The sequence below is a fragment of the Leptinotarsa decemlineata genome, unplaced genomic scaffold (assembly GCF_025532065.1).
Source record: "Leptinotarsa decemlineata unplaced genomic scaffold, Ldec_3_MD MMD2_tig00078346_RagTag_RagTag, whole genome shotgun sequence".
In the NCBI taxonomy this organism is placed as follows: domain Eukaryota; kingdom Metazoa; phylum Arthropoda; class Insecta; order Coleoptera; family Chrysomelidae; genus Leptinotarsa; species Leptinotarsa decemlineata.
Window position 1 is genome coordinate 3,544,784 of NW_027412724.1, and position 17,971 is coordinate 3,562,754.

At 31.1% G+C, this 17,971-nt stretch overlaps 1 protein-coding gene across 1 annotated transcript in view; it reads left to right on the forward strand.

Annotated features, from left to right (window-relative positions):
• Nucleotides 1–17,971, forward strand: part of LOC111511684 (uncharacterized) — a 35,211-nt gene that overhangs the window by 15,274 nt on the left and 1,966 nt on the right. Inside the window, exons 5-6 of the mRNA XM_074185709.1 lie at nucleotides 8,807–9,292; nucleotides 10,277–10,619. Of these exons, the coding sequence (XP_074041810.1) occupies nucleotides 8,807–9,292; nucleotides 10,277–10,619 (829 nt within the window). The remainder of the gene's footprint in view (nucleotides 1–8,806; nucleotides 9,293–10,276; nucleotides 10,620–17,971) is intronic.

The following is a 17,971-nucleotide window of genomic DNA, read 5'->3' on the forward strand; positions in this document are numbered from 1 at the left end:
TCCAATCATGCTATTCCATAAAAAGTCAGTATCATATATACTGTGGAGTATTATTAGCTGTATACCTCCCAAATTATGACCAAAACATGAAAAAACCTACACAAAATATGTTTATCTACATAAACTGAATTATTTGAGTTTCACAAAACCTACATCACAATATAAAAACAAAAAAAGTTACTCATTTTATCAAAGAATACCACGATTGAATTTTTTTTCGAGAGAGTTGCAAAGGTACTCTCATCAAATGAAGTAGAGATCATATTTGTAAAGAACACTGTGTGTGAAAGTATTTTTCCACTTCAAATGCGCGAACGTTTACGATCTACATCGGACAAAGCGGTAGATATCTGAAAACTCATATGTTGGATCATCAATGGAGTACATAATTGCCAATTCAGAGACAATTATGAACAGAAATTAAGAGAGCACTTTGCGAAATATTCAAATAACTTCAGTTTTACTGACACATCAGTGGCTGCAAAACAAATGAACTATGAGAAACGACTACATATTATATATCACATTATTAATATGATAGAATAGTCAGTTTTCTATTTTTTCATATTTTTTCATTAGTTATGATATTTCTATTCGTATATTTTGAGCATAAAATATTCTTGATCTGATGAACAATTTCAATACGTATGAACAAGAAAATTCAAAGCAAGGGTGGAAATTTTCTATATTTTTCAAAGTGTTAAAGTATGAATGAAAAATTTCCTGAGTACAACTCAAACATAGAAGTATAACATGCCTCTATTTTAAAAATATAATTAACAAAAAATTCACTCGGAACCCTCAACAACCCAAAATTTATACTTTTATCGCAATAATGAGCTTTATAATACGTGAATAATTCACCCGCAACCAATTATTGACATTCTTTGGAAACGTCGTCACACATTTGACAGGAATGAACGTGGGATTTTTTTTAATCAAATAGCCACACACATAATGACGCTTTGTGCCATTTTTTTGTATATCAAGCGCCCGTAGAATTTTTCACAATAATACTGGTATTTTTCGTTCGTTATTGTTTTGAGCTTATATATTTCAAAAAAACATATTTTCAACTTTTTAGTTCGATGTTCTTTAAAAGCGTGTTTTTAAGTTACATCGATATGGCGTCATGTAACTAATGACTTTTAATAAGTATGAAATCAGTATGAATTTATTTACAAGCAATAAACTTTATTGTAAAAAAGCGTGAGGTGCTAAATATTCATTGTTATAAATACTTGGTTAGGAGGTGCTTGCCAGATTGGAGCCATTGTGACATGAGTAGATTTGTCCCTTCTAGTGACGTAAAATTGTAATGTTATGAAAGAGATGAGCAAAATTTTATGTTCTTTTGAAGTAATTCTTCTGAAAGGGTTTTTTTCCAGTTTGTGTATGAAACTTACTTCAATGAATTCGCATATAAAGAAGTAGGAGTAGAAAGCCAAAAAAATATTCCCTAAAAATAATTTCATCCTATTTCAAATATATGTGATACTTTATCGTATTTACGCTGTATGAATATATAATTAGCATCTATCGACACACCGGTGATTGAATGATTCATAATAATTTGTAATACTTTTTCATCCATATTCTTCAAGAACTTTTTCTTAGATTTTAAAATCAATCTGATAGTTATTTAGGGTATCGGTACTTGAGAATCAAGGTAACCTATAATTTGGTGAGTGGTAAACATCAATTCAAATCTTATTTTGAAATGAATTGTTCATAAACATCGTAACTACTAGAATTGATAAGCATATAGAGTACAATACATCAATAATTTCGATTATTGAGTAGTTCCAATGAAGTTCGTAGCGATAGTTTTTCTTCTAATCGTGAATTCAGGTAAGCTTTTCATTAATTACGATAAAAAAATTATATACGAATTTGAGTACTGAGTATATATCCCATTGCATTATTCAACAAGTTTTCATTGGTTTTGATTGGTCGACGAAAGGTGACAATAGGTCATTTGAAATTATTTTTCATCAAATCAACTAACGTCCATTTTATCATAATTAAATTATTGAGTATTCATATGAATTCAATGAATTCAGGTTTCAGAATTTTGTGATCGTCCAGACGTGAATCCTCTTGACTGATGTTTGTTTTTCCAATGAATACATCTCTCACATTATTATCTACTTCAAACCATTCATTATTGAGACGTGCTGCCAATATTTTTCAAGAAATTTCGATGGATCAAATTGACAGTTATGTAGATATAATCTGTTTATTACAATACCCACAAAATGATTTTAATTTCAGTCACTGAACCACTATGTAATTAGAACTAAGTTATAAATACACTGGCCCATTACTTAATGAAAATAAATGAATAACACTATCAATGATAATAATTACACAATTTCCACACTTTGAATTTAATTCAAGACGCGTTTCACTAGGACTGAGCTGATGAAGATATTTTCTTGACATACATTCTCCAATATCTGAAATTATTTCAAGGTTGGGTACAAATACTAGAGGAAAGTCAAAAAGTCAAAATTTCAAAGACTGTCGGTCTGTAAAATGTTATATATTTTGAATGTTGAGGCCAGGTCCTCACAAGTGCCAAACCACAAGAACCTATCACAAATTCAACCGTGTATATTCGTTTTTCTGATTAACTTTCAATAACTAATTCCAATAATGAAAAATCAATATTATTAGGCGACCTGCAGTAAGCAACTGATTTAAAGCTGATTTAATAGACAATACTTTCTAAAAAAGTCTACTCAAAAGCGATTCGTGACGTTTTTTCTAATGATGAGTCAGATAATCAAAATTGAAATTGTAGAGCTTTAACATAATTTGAATAAACAACAGAAAAAGTGGCTTCATTTTTTAATGAACAAGATATTGAAATTGCATATAGAACAGGTAATACGTTGGGAAAGTAAGTTAAAAATAATAAAGACAAAACATCTAAATTCGAAAAATCAGGAGTGCATGAATTGAATTGTGGAATTTGTCCTAACGTATATATTGGTCAAACTAGCAGAACATTAAGGAATCATATCCAGAAACATCATATGAGCTATGTATCTTCAACGGAAATTTCGAAATTTCACACATATAAAATAAAGTTCTTCAGCTGAATCATTTGAAAACAATGGAAATTATTAAACTTAAAAATTAAAGCATTTTACTGAATGACAAACTAGATTTAAATAAAATATCATTACTGAACTTGTTTTCTTGGAAACCGATGTTATTTTAGTTTTCATAGACATACTATTACAGAAGTAGAATAAATATAATATGCTCTAGGTAATCATAATTGAGGTATATAAAAGTCTCTAGGTCTAGGTGATTATGATTGAGTATGTATCTGACTAGGTAGTTCTGACTGGTGAATACGTGGGGTATATATAAGTTGGAGTAAAGAATTAGTCAGTATGTTATTCACTACGAAAAGGCTACTCTGTGATAGCGAAATATGTGATATATTTGAAAATAAATTTTGTGAAGATCAAATCATTTTCCGTGTAGTTCGTATGTATCTATGTGACTTGATAGGTAGAAATGGCATAGAATGAATCTAATAAATTAACTTCTTCCACAACAGTAATATAGTAAACATCTTCAAGAGATTATGACATTAAGATTTTTCCTGTTTGTTTTGATGGGAGAGCTGAGTTGAGTGCAACACGACAAATAAATTTTGACCTATTTTCATTTATTTTTCCCCATTTTTATAACGGGGTTAGGTTAATTTAATGATCAGAGCTGACACACCATCGATATTTGCTACGCATATGCGTGACAGAATATGGTTCAAATATGAGGCGCCTAAATGGCCCGAAACGTAACCTCAGTAACGTATTCTGGGTTACGTTACGTTATAGATAGGGAAGATTCAGTAATGTTATCATGTAAGCACTTTGACACGCGTAACCAGTACAACCGGAATTCCGGTAAACATTATTTTCTGTATACGCAAAAGAAATGTCTGATTTCTATTTCGAAAATGATAATACCATCATAAAATATCCATTATATGTTTTTTTGGCGATTGTTCCAAATTCTCGATGTTGCATGAATATCAAATTACCTGAATCACAGTTATGTTTTGGGAAGTACTAACAAGGCGTGATATAAATTCTGAGTATGGTAAATATAATAACATCATATAAATATGCATAAAAAAAGAAATGTATCTAAATATATTACACACATCTCTTCAAACTCACGTCACTATTAGTTACTTCATATATTTACAATATACACAACCTTGCTCTGTGAATAACCCTCTGACGTCATCTGCCATGCCAACTCCAAACAAACTACATTACAGACCTTTATATCTGCCAAATGCGAAAATTTGCCTTTTAGATGATGGGGAAAAAATTTACTCAGTCACTGCTTTGATATATTGAATCGTGTAACTGCATCAATTGAAATCATTACAGAATTCAAATAATAAAAGCCACATATTATAAATTATATAACTTGGTGAGTAGTTTTATAGATTTTTCAAATGTTGGTTTTCATTATGGATTCAAGAGTTACTGATATATAATATCATTATCATAACTCCAATCATTGAGTATTTGTTAAATTTCTATTGAATTTATGGAATTTTATAAATTAAAAACTACTTTTTTTTATCAGCTCGCAGCTTATCTCATAAAAAATACGCTTGTGATGCAATACATATTATTAAATATTTGAAACGTACGAATAATGTACTAATCGCAAAACTGGAATAACAAATAATGATCAATAATATTTATAAGCTATTTTATAAGAAATCAGAGTAATTGTCCTTTTTATATTTTTGAAATGATGATTTTCTACACGTAGGTAGCTGTACAACTTTATATTTTTTAAACAGTTTTATTCAGCTTGCCCTGTTTGTTTGTTTGTTTGGCTCTTTTAAATAACGTTATTTTGGATGATTGAAGTGACAACTTTTTATGGGGGGGGGGTAAACCGCTTCGTAACGTAACGCATCAGTATGTCTGGCTGCCCTTTCTCCTCACTCTTTTGCGACACAGAAATATCTCATGTGGGCATGGTCGGTCAGTCGTGCTGAAGTAGTGTTGTGAGCAATATTGCTTGTCACCGTTACAAGTTAAACTATTGGAGCCATATCTCCTAATGAAAATTAAGTAATTATTAAGTACTTAGATATGGTGTTCATTCAATAAATGATCAAAGAAGTAATTTTGGCGATTTTTCTATCCTTTATTACGAGCTAAGGTGCCATACAAAAAATTTTACAACTATATAAGAATGAGTTTACAACATTCGATTATATTTTAGAGAACATATGAAGAAATTTGGAACCTGTTATTCTTTGAAATCGTGTAACTACGTCTGGAAAACTGTTTTCAACGCTGAAATAAGTCGGTGAATGAAATTTAACTTTCTCTCTCTCTCTCTCTCTCTCTCTCGCATATACATAGTGTTTATGATTACTATAAAAATGTACCCAGCAAGCACGTAATAGTTTTTTATTATGTAAAAAGTAACTCAAAAATGATGATATTTATCTGTGTCGGTGCATTATTAGTATAATTATTTATTCCTACAAAAGGAACAATTGTCTTATGATAGCTACTATATATATGTACATTCCGAAACACACACGTTTTTTCATTTCTTCAACTCACCAATGTCCTGATAAATCACTTCCGGAAGATGAGTGAACATTTCTTCTGAGAACATACTTTTGCTAAAAAAATTGTTTTCTGAGTGATTTATGAAAACTATTGAAAATCATATGCATCCAATTTTTTGATTTTCAATATTTGATTGTTGTGGAATTGGCCGCGGTGGTAGTGCGCCCGACTCACGATCGGAAGTCCGTGGGTTCGATTCCTGCCTCGACAGATATTTTTCTCGAGAGAATTCATCTGGTTGAAGCTGGGATGATTCTGCAACCGTGTTAGAAATCACACGTTGAAAGGTAAGACCTCGTTGGTCCTTAGCTCGCACAAGTTTCTCAACTTCTGAGAGTTGTCGTTCGTATGGAGGCGACAGCTGATTAACGGAAAAACAGATTTTTTTTTGTTAAAAATTCAGAGAAACTCTAATTTCATGAACTCAAAAATGGTATATCACAAAAAAATGCGTAGTAAAAAGATTTTTTTTGGTGAAAAAGCATTACAGAACAATTTCCTTGTCATTCTTTCAAATCTGTTGGCATAACAATCAGGCCTCGCTATATTTGTATTTATGAAATTAGAGATAAACAATATTCATATAAATAAATTGATGGATGTAACCGTTACTACGTGGTAGGAAATCATAATGAAAAAAAGATAAATGAAACTTCTATGTTTTTTACAACTCTTATTTGTAACTATCGTTAGTGCATTTTGTATAGGACAAAACTGAAGAAACGTTAGTTACAAATTAAAGTGGTGAAAAACATGGAAAGTTTCATTTCTCTTTCCTTCAACATTCATATAATAAAACCAATTTATCTATCTTTTATTCAAATATTCACCATGGTTATTGCAAAGTGAAAAAAATTTTAGTTCTACTAGTTTATCAGATCAGTACTATCGATAATATATTTTTGAATTTTCCAAATGATGGAATTTGTTTCGTCATAAATAAAAACATGTCAGATCATAAAACGGTATTAATTGAATTGAATATGTCAATGGGAGACTATAACCATAGATTGGAGTATTTTAAACGATCATTTGATAATAATTCAATACAAAATTTCGAAAATCCTCTGTCTCAGAAAAACTGGAATAATATTTATGACATTTTCAATTCTGACAAAGCATTTGATTTTTTCTATGATATATTTTTATATCACTTCAATACCTATTTTCCTATAAGAAAACGTGACATTAATAAGCACCTTTTGGATAAAAGGTGGGTAAATCATGAAGTAAAAGTATCTTCTGATAACCTAAAAAATCTCTTTAGAATGAAAAGCACTCACCCAGATCTTCAGAATATATTCCGAGGCAGAAAAAGAACACTTCAAGTTGATAAGCGATACAAAAAGAAAATATTATCAAGAAAAATTTCTTCATCAGCGAACTCTAGTCAAACTGCCTGGAGTGTAATAAATGAATTGTCCAATGAAAATAGATCGAAAACCAACAATATAAAAATTAAGGACAATAACATTATTTTGATAAATCAACCTGACAACATGGTTAAGTTATTTTGCACTTTTTTTGCAGAGACACCTAGAGAAATTTTATCGCAAATTCCAAAGGTCAACGATGGGCTGAATGGCCGAATAATTAACAATAGGGATACTTTGTTTTAATCGCCTTTTACCGAATACGAGCGTCTGATGCTTATCAATAATAAATTGAAACATAAAAAATCATTAGGTTTTGATGATATTCCACCTTTCATAATAAAGAAAGTTTTAATTTCTATTTTACAACCTATAACCCATCTAGTAAATTAATAATTTGAGTCAGGCTGCTTTCCACATCGTCTTAAGGTGGGAAAGGTAGTTATGTCATTAAAAAAGGAAGATCCAACATTTATGAAAAACTGTATACCAGTCACCATTCCCCCTAGTATGGGTAAAATTTTTGAATACTGTTTTCTGAGTTATGATAATTTCTCCAAATCAGCATGGATTCCGAAGTGGTTTTTCGACGGTTACAGCTTTAAATGCATTTTTATGAAAAGTTGGTCTCGTTTCTTAATGCGGGAGAATGTCCTGTGGGATTATTTTGTGATCTCAGCATGGCATTTGACTGCGTCAACCACGATATGTTGTTGAAGAAATTAGAGGAATATGGTATCAGGGGAACAGCATTGGACAGGCTCTCATCATTTCTGACTGATCGAAAACAGTTTGTCAGTCTGAATTTTTGTGAGGGGGGAAAAATGAAAACAATAAAATCACTTTAGGTTTCAGTATATTGGAGTTCCACAGGGTTCTATTTTGGGTCCTGTGTTATTCTCTCAGTGTACCTGATGCTCTCATTACATAATATGCCCATGACAAATCTGCAATTATATCAGATAGACTGGCAATCGACTTGGAAAACAAATGTAATAGGGTAGTTTCTACAATGAATAACTGGTTTTGTCAAAACTTATTACTTTTTGATCCACCCAAAACCAACATTATATGTTTTCTTAACAAACAAAAAGCAGAAAAGATAATCAACGTGTATCTTGAAAATGCTCAGATAGAACAAAAAAATGGTGTTAAATTTTTAGGCATTGAGGTTGATAAGCATCTCGATTGCAAACTCCATTGCTCTGGAATTGTCTATAAGTTGAACTCCATAACATATTTGTTTCATAATCTGAAATCGATTTTGAATCTAGGTCAGAAGATAAATTTATTTTTTGCTCAGGTCAACTCAAGGCTGCGATATGGTACTTGTGAATGGGAAATTCCACTTCCACTCCGGAAATATTGAAATCGCAAAAAAGAGTACTGAGATGTATTATTGGTCTTCCAAAAAGGACATCTTGCCGCGAATACTTTGAAAATTATAAAATTTTAACTGTTGTGTCATTGTATGTTTATGAAATGTACCTGTATATTTTTAAAAACAGAAATGAATTCATCTGTGTTGATGAATATCACTCTTTCAACACAAGACAAACTAAAAACTATGTCATACCATTTGCAAAAAAATTAACGTCTTGTGCGCCAAGCTGTTTAGGTTTGAGATTATTTAATACTCTTCCAATACACGTTAGTGACTGTAATAATATAAATATTTCCAAAAAAATTTTGAAGGACTTCCTGTTAGATAAATGTCTGTATTTTATTTTCATTTTATTTTAAAACTCTCACCTTTCAATTATATAGGTAATTTTTTTCTGATTTCTTTCTTTGCAGCTATACCCCAACCATTGGAAGCAGACGGAGAGGCTCAATTGTTGGAGTTGATTATCAAAGATACAGATATCAAGATTTACTTTTATAACTCCCAAAATCTCTCGAAAGGCATCAAAGTCAATTTATCCGACTCCACAGCTATTCATGAAAGTACATTTGATTCAACCAAACAAACTCATTTCGTAGTTCATGGTTACCTAAATAACTATTCTTCTGAGAGTTGCCAGAGCATTAAAGACGCCCTTTTGAAGAAAATTGACTGTAATGTATTCATTGTAGACTGGAGTAAATATTCATTGAGGTTCTATACTACAGCTTTCAGAGCTGTCGAACCAGTTGGAAAGATTTTGGGAGACCTAATTCGACAGATGGTAGAAAATAATGATCTGCGTCTGGAAAAGATATCTCTAACTGGTCACTCACTCGGTGCCCATGTTGCAGGAGTAGCTGGAACTCTTCTTGGTGGACAAGTGGATTATATCATAGGTATTTGTCATAAACTATTGAAAATATGTTGAGAGAACTAGAAGGATAGTCAACTGAAACGTTAACGTAAAAACGTACTGCATAATATAATTTTTGAAGAAAAAGACTTATCCATCAGTATCATATTTATGAATTCTATCGCCAAAAAAAGAAAGAAAAGAAAAAATCATTCGCTTCGTGAATAGTTAACATTTTGAAAAGCAGTCCCTTTCAATTTCCAAAACAGAAATCACGTTTAAAAATCGTCTCAAATGAAAAACTAGTTTTCTTTTTTACAGAATTCGAATAACAAATGGAAACAAATAGAATAACAAATGTTAATAGCCAAGTTGAAGTCATCGGGAGCTCAATTTCAACATGATGATTTATATAAAAATGAACAATGAGCTGTTGAACTCCTATTCAAAAGTCTAGAGTCATTCACCAATCTCAAGAATATTAGACTTCTGAGGGCTCTTTGAAACGAAATTCAGTATTTCGATCAGTCTTACGAATAAATTCATGTCACAGTCTATACTTCCGAAACAACTACTCTCATATGAACATTTGATTGTTCAAAAAGTTTAATCTGATCAAGTTCATTTCCTGATGATGTGTGAAATGTGCGTCCAAAAAAGTGTTGCAGTTTAGGTTTTACAGAGTAGTCCTTGTTTTGGATTCGTTCTCAGTGAATTTGAATTATCTGAAAGGGTATCTAAATGATTTTTCCTTGATTAGAACCCAACCCTAGAAACAGAAATTAATCGATTTATCAATAGCTAAAAACTATAATTTGTTTTGGAGAAAAATACCAGAGAACAACACATTTGAATTTGATGGAAAATTTTGTGAATTATTCAATATTGATATTCATTCGATAAAAATCAACTATTATGTTCTCTTTTTTAATCAGCTCTTCCTGACGTATTGAAAAACTACTCCTTCATCGCCGTTTTTCAACAAATTTTTTTCTGGAATTTTTCAAAAATATTTTCAATCATCTAGGTCTGGATCCAGCAGGCCCCCTTTTCTCCTACAAGAAAACAACAAACCGATTGAATCCGTCCAGTGCAAAATTCGTTCAAGTTATTCACACTAGTAATATATATGGCATGTTCAATCCAATTGGTCACGCCGATTATTATCCCAATGGTGGTAAGGAACAACCTGGTTGCAATGTTATTCTGAAAGGACAATGTAGTCATCATCGAGCTTTCCAATATTACTCGGAATCACTACTTACTGGAAATTTCAAAAGTCACAGCTGTGACAACTATGATAATTTTACGAATAAGAAGTGTAACAAAAACTTCATTTCCATGATGGGGCAATGCAATATAGATAAAAAGTAAGTTTTTGTAGAACATTTTATCAGTTTTGTGTTGCAATTTGTTTGAGGGCAGCGTTTTGTATTCATTCCCCAGTTTTGACTTTCTACTCATCCATCTTCATACAAAAATGTGAAAATCTTCTAAAGAAAGGAAGAAAGAAATCGATTTCAGAAAAGTAACTCATTACAAAAATGTTCCGATCATACAAAGAAATATCTTTCATACAAAAACTGAGAAAAAAGCCTCTCAAAAGGGCTACTTTTATATATACATTGAATTACACAAATTAAGAATATTTTCGAAACAAATATTTTTATATGAACGCTGAAATATGCAAAAAATATTTTTTTATTCAGTTTGTATTCCAAATATTCGTTATGGAATTGAATTAGATATCATTACAGGATTGCTCCACAATACAGTAAATGAAAAAGGTAAAATTTCACTTCACATGAAACACTGTCATCCTCACCGTGAGGCAGTTGTCTTATCAGATCTTCAGCACCAAATCTGGATAACAACATAAGAAAAAGCATTCAATTCATTCATAAAATTACGACTTAATGTCACCAATGAGTTTAATCCACTCATGTCATTGATGACAATACATAATGACATTCATTCTCCTATTTGATTGAATCTCAGCCCTAGGAAGCCAAAACCTTTCTTTTTCCAAAAATTAATCTCTCTCCTTTCAACTCAAACATTCAAAAACTTTTTTATTTCAATTTTTCGAAATGTTAGTTCAAATGTATGTGTTGGATGAAGAGTTGTTGACAATTTTTGAATAAATGCTTACCGAATAAATGAATTGATAGGGGAGGACACCAGGAGGACACCAGTTTTGACTTGCTTCAATTTTTTTTCTATAGAGATACTTGAAGAATGAGATTTATGACTCTACTTCAACCACACTGGAAAATATGAAGAAGAGAATAAGGGCTGATTTTCGAAGAGTGTCGCCTCAAATATAATTAAATATTAAGCAGTCTTCCATAGAGGGAGTTGATTTTTCATTCAACAGGATGGTCATCAGCTGTAGTTATACAGTGTTCGTGAACAATATTGACTAAAACATATTTTGTTCCCAATGCATACTACGGATTAATTGATAATTAGGTATTTTATGGACGTAAATACTCAAATCACCCAAGCATCTAAAATTCTCAATATATTTCTTGTACATTTGCGGGTCAGTATTCTGAAAGATTACCAGGCTGCACTCGAAACACTGATGAATTCAAGAGTGTAGACTGTCAAGAAAAGCCATGGAGATATGGAGTGAATGGCGGACCGGGATGGTTGACTCTGTACGTGGACACTGTATGTTGACTCTGTAAGTGGACACTAAAGAATCGCAGACAAAACAGTTACCGAGGTGCTAGACACATATTGCAACTCCTTATATTTGCCATGAACTATAAACAGAACAGACAAATATTCAAAATATATAAACTAGTTTGTGAAACAACATTTTTGACGTGTCATGAAAGAAGGTTGAGAATTTGACTTGATATCTACAAAGACTCGACAGTAACATATAAGAAACAAATTTTTTTGATGCTTTGTTGTAAGCAACATGTTTTTGCTACGATTTTGACACTGTATCTATTATAATAACTTTCAGGGAATTGGCCGATACCTGATAAAAATTCATAAAATTTACATAACCGTGATGCATGTATGGCAACAACTTTGAAAGTTGAAGAAGTCATAATGATTTCACAAGAATTATCATCTGATCAAATTAGATGGTTATGTCAAGAAATGAGTCATACATTTCTTCATTATGAAATACTCAAACATCAGTTCCGAGAGTAATAGCAGAGGAGCCCACGATGCAAGATGGGGATTTACTCTAGCGTCACTTAGACATATCAGGTTGCAAAGCTTAGATGATAAAAAACATGTTATATAATATATACCTTTTCATCGGTGGGGGAAGCGGCTACAGATATTTAAATATGTAAAAAAATACTGTTGCATGGACATACTCGAACGCGTCAGATATTGATAGCATCAATGTCCTACGTATTTTTAATAATGTTGGTATGTTAATCTGATCGTTTGTATGATGTGGGTGGTTGTACGTAAGGGTTAAAAGTAAAAAAAAATTAATCGAGCGCATCACATTCTCTAAGGGGGTGTTGAGTGTAACAGAAAAAAAAGCTCTCATTCAATAATCTGACGATTTCGATCTGACGCAAACTCGCGGCCATTGTTATAAGTTGAAAAAAAAATTCGCCATTTTGAAATACTCAAGTGCGTCAGATTGAAATATATATGGTTCATCTTTATGTTTTAGACGTGCTGTCTCATAATCTGACGATTATCTAGAGGGATTCGCTTAATCTGCCAAAAACAATATTTTTTTAAGTTTTTTCTCATTCATTGTATTTGATTAATTGAAAAGCTCAGGAGATAGCATGCAAATAAATGAGTGTATGTTTTTTAAGTAGAATACATGTATTTATAAGCATAAAAAATGCTCAAAAAAAATTAAGTTTTTATAATCAATTGATTAATTATTGAAGAAAAGAGAAATTTTCTATGTTGTTTACCACATTTATTTGTAACTAACGTTACTACAGTCTCGTCATATAAGGACATTTTCAAACTTATACAATATATAAGTTTAAAAATGTCCTTATAGGACGAAACTGCAATAAAAAAATTCTCTTTTCTACATTATGATTTCCTACCACGTAGTAACGGCTACATCCATCAACCAATTGATTAATTAATCATCATTTTCATCTTCATCACGAACGAGTCTCTGTGATCAGCTATGATGGCGTCATGGCAACAGAATTCAGAGTGGGGACAGAGTGAGAGAGTAATAGATAGAAAAAAAGTGAATAGAGAATAGAGGAAGAGAAACTCGGAGAGGGAAATATAGGTATCACACAGCTGCACGCATTAAACGTTATCGACGAATTTTTGTTGTTTCGGCTTGCGGAAATCGTCAGATTATATATTTTTTGTTATCCTTCAACTATTTCCTTTGCGATTAAAAAAAATTAGCTACGCTTGAGAATGTCGAAATGACGTTATTTTTTACAACTTTGCTGCCTACCCTTTCTTTACGTCACTCTCAAATTGTCAGATTACTGGAATATACACTTTTTAGCAGGTAAATAACTCACCCTACCTTAATCTGACACACTCGAAAATTTCTGATGATTAATTTTTTTTCTACTAATCTGATCCTTTATCCCTCACAGGCGGCCTTATATATGGGGCTCATATTTGGTGAAGATACTTAACCGTACAAGGTATCATCCTGTATATCAATCTGCAGCGCTTTAGTAAATCCCGAAAACCCCGCTTGGGCTCTCCTATTATAAAAACATGGTTCGAAAAACTGTTGACATTCTTGCTTGTAATTTTCCATTTTCAAAAATTATAATATCTTCACAATGTCTGATACGTCAATACTCTCGATCTATCTCTATCCATGTAGCAATTCCAGAAGATTTTATATCAAATCAGGTTTATGAAAAAATTTGTAAGACTGTTGTGGATTTTTTTCCCGATATGAGGGGTGAGATAACGCATAACACAAAAAGGGTTTTTGGCTACTTGAAGATGATTACAGATTCAACCTCAAAGTAATAAAATAAGACATAAGAGTTGCCATGCCAATACAATACATGTATTTTGAAGCGGGTATCCGACTATCCTTTTCTGTACAACTTATGGTCGAGGGTGGTGGCGGGTATTGAGAGGTTATGGAGAATTTCTTTACATTTTAAATAAGTTGGACCATAAAACAGTGGCGGTTGGTTTAATTGATAATCGGAAGGATATTATATCCCAACCAGCAAAGTTGTTTTATAATTCCATGATGTTGCAACAGTTTTATTTTGTGAGTATTTTATAATTACCTCCAAAATGCTAATTGATTATATTATATGATCGGTGAACACAATATAGTTGTAGGCAATAGAAGTGTTTTATAAATTTGTCTTAGAAACTTTTATGAAATAAAATTAAAAAACCATTATAAAATAGTCAGGAAATTATCACAGACACGTTTTTGCAACTAACTTATAAAACTTATTTTCCTATAAAAGTAAATTGTTATGTAGCAGTTTGATATCACTTTTCTGCGAGATTTTTATGATAGTTATAAAACTATGTCAAGCTTATTTTATAACTGTCTCCTGTATTTTTAATTAAATTATTTCATTGGAATGCTTTCAGATACTATTTTATTTTCATTATCATATTGTCACTATTTCCCAACTATTTTATAGAATGGTATATTAACTACAATTCAAATACACTAATATAACTGTTATGAAATCAAATTGCTTTTGCTAATATATATTTGCTGCCACCAAGAATAAAATGCAGCATTTAAGAACAACCAGCTGACATCGATTCCTAATCACAACTTTAAAAAATATGTTAAGTAAGAATATTTTTGTTTTGTTTAGTTCAAGTCGGACACTATCGATATCGTGGTGGAAATTAGTTCTTCAGCAACTTCTAAATATTTGATTTTTATTGAGTATAGGTACCCCATAAGTAAATTCAATATTTTTAATTCATATATATATATATATATATATGAATTCATATATATATATATATGAATATATATATATATATATATCAATGAATAGAATGTGTGTGTATATATATGTTATACTTTCAATTTGATAATAATTCCATTGTGTGGATACTGAAGTGGATTTTTCTGTTTGTATCCTGAATATATAAATAAAAATAAATAATAACTCAATGGCGGGCATTTTGAACATTTATTGGGGGGTATATAATAGTTTTAGATTCAGTTCGAGGTGCTTCAAATAGACGAAGGAATGACTTAGTGTTCCATAATGAAAACTTTCTGGAAGCTTTGAGTCGCTCTGTATATTGGAAATACTGAAAAAAATACTTAAAACTATCCCACCTAACCTAGTGCTTCAATTTTTTTTGCGAAAAACAGGAAAAGTTTATTATAATGGTTAAAACCCGTCGTTTGGCCTTTATAATCGACGAAAGAAACTTTTCAGCCAAACCATCCCGACAGATAATATTTAACCAAACTGTATGTGAGAAATCCTTTACTCATACAAGCACTTTTGTAGAAACCTACAGCTTTAAAAGTAGTTCGACTCTGCCGCAATACCATCACTTCCAAAACTGAGTGTTTTTTAACAGTTTTATAGGGGTAACATAGTAGCTAAAATACTTTGAAGTGCTTGCTACTGATACCAATTTATTTTATAGAACGACGCTATTTTAAATGATAGCGATCCGGGGTACTGAAATTAGATGAGTTGAAAATATGAAATACCGCACACATAGTAATATTTACAGCTGAAAAGTATATAAATATTATATCATTTAGAATGAAGTAAGTGAAGTGTGTGACTAGAAAATTAATATGTCGACAGAGTGAATTTTTGTATATTTAATAATTTCACCGAAAACATTTATAAATGAGGGGCGCGCTTAAATTTTGCTGATAATAGGCTATACATTTGTCAATAAAATTCCATTTGTAGTGAAAATATCAATTTTCGAAACACAAACAGTTTTATGAGTGCAAAAGTGAAATTATAAAATGGCTTCAACCTTTCTTGGTGACATATCAATTATATTTTCCTAGTATTCAATACAAAATTACTTCTTGCATCTTCAAGAAAATATTTTCAACACTTTTTTATTTTATTGTTATCGTTTTGGGCTGTATTATATTTTATAACGCCTACTTGGAACTACTAAAAAACTCTTATGAAACTGTCTTCTGATTATTCTATAGGTATCGCTCAAATATGTTGCAAAAGTGCAGTAAGGAAAGTTTTTACAAAACTACTTTTTGAAAGTGTTAGACAAATTTTATAGTAACTGCCAAAATGTTTATAAAACTGTTTTTTTTAGTGTTTGTAAAAGGCCTTACAAAATATTGACAATAACTATACATAAAACGGTGCCAATTTCCTATTTATAACAGTTTTATAAACACATTGAAAACATTTCTGGGAGAAATGTAGTTTTATCATTTGTTTCTCCGAAACGTTTCCGCAACTATTATAAAATACGAAATTGCCAGTTGGGTATATTTATAAAACAAATCATTTCAGGTGTAAATGTATTCTTTTCGAATAGTTCTTACAGGAAATCTGATTTATTATTAATGATTATGGAAATGAGGCCAGTTTTTCTACCACCTACTAAATTTTTATTTGTGTATAGGTTTATTATGAAGCGCGTGGTTTACTGGGTTAAAATTAAATTGTTTCAAATGAACTAATTCATAATAAGGATAAATGTTAATTTCAAAAGTAATGAACTTTGCTTCATAAAATTAGATGAAGAAATTTTTTATTTATTCTCAGATTTGACGAACAAGCGGTATGGTTTGATATTATTATGTGATATCATTCATTACCGACCGACATTATGTTTTTTTCAATAATTCATGCTGACGAATTCTATAATTACGAAAATTCATTAATGTAGATGAAAAAAACTGTATTCAAACATGAAAAATATATTTTTCATATGTGTGCTACAGGTCATATTCATTCTGTGATCAACAGACTTAAATGGTTTCTGTTCAATGTTAAGTTTGTATACCAAATAGATATTCTTGTGCAACCGGTGTTAAATCTGTTACTGCTCACTCAACAACTAACTCACGTCACACAAAGAATATGATTTCCGTTTTGGTTTTTCTTTCTTTGCACGAAGCTCTCGAGTTACATATAGACAATATTCAATAAGAAATGACGGTTGTCATTTTTCCAACCTTTTTTTGGTTGGGAAATGTCAAATAATGAAATAATATAAACCTAGTTTCAAAAAGTTTATTTATAAGAATAAGATGAAAAAAATTATCATTAAAAACATCAAAAATAACCCCTTTCATAATGTCGGTCCACAACGACCCCTAGATACCAATTTTGAATGAAATCACATAATAATAAATATTCATGATTTCTAATCGAAAATTCTTTATATCGGACCTCACAAACCGTATCAAATCTGAGAATAAATCACAAATTTCTTCATGTGATTTTATGAAGCAAAGTTCATTAGTTTTGAAATTAACATTGATCATTGTTATGAATAAGTTCATTTGAAATAATTTAATTTTAACCCAGTAAATCATGCGCTTTATTATAAAGCCATACATAAATAAAAATCTAGAAGGTGATAGAAAAACTGGCCCCATTTTCATAATCATTAATAATAAATCAGATTTTCTGTAGGAACTATTTGAACAGAATACATTTTCACCTGAAATGATTCATTTTATAAATATATATAGTATCCCTCCGAGTATCAACTAAACCAACCGCCACTGTTTTATGGTCCAACTCACTTCTTGTAAACAAACAAAGTTATGCTG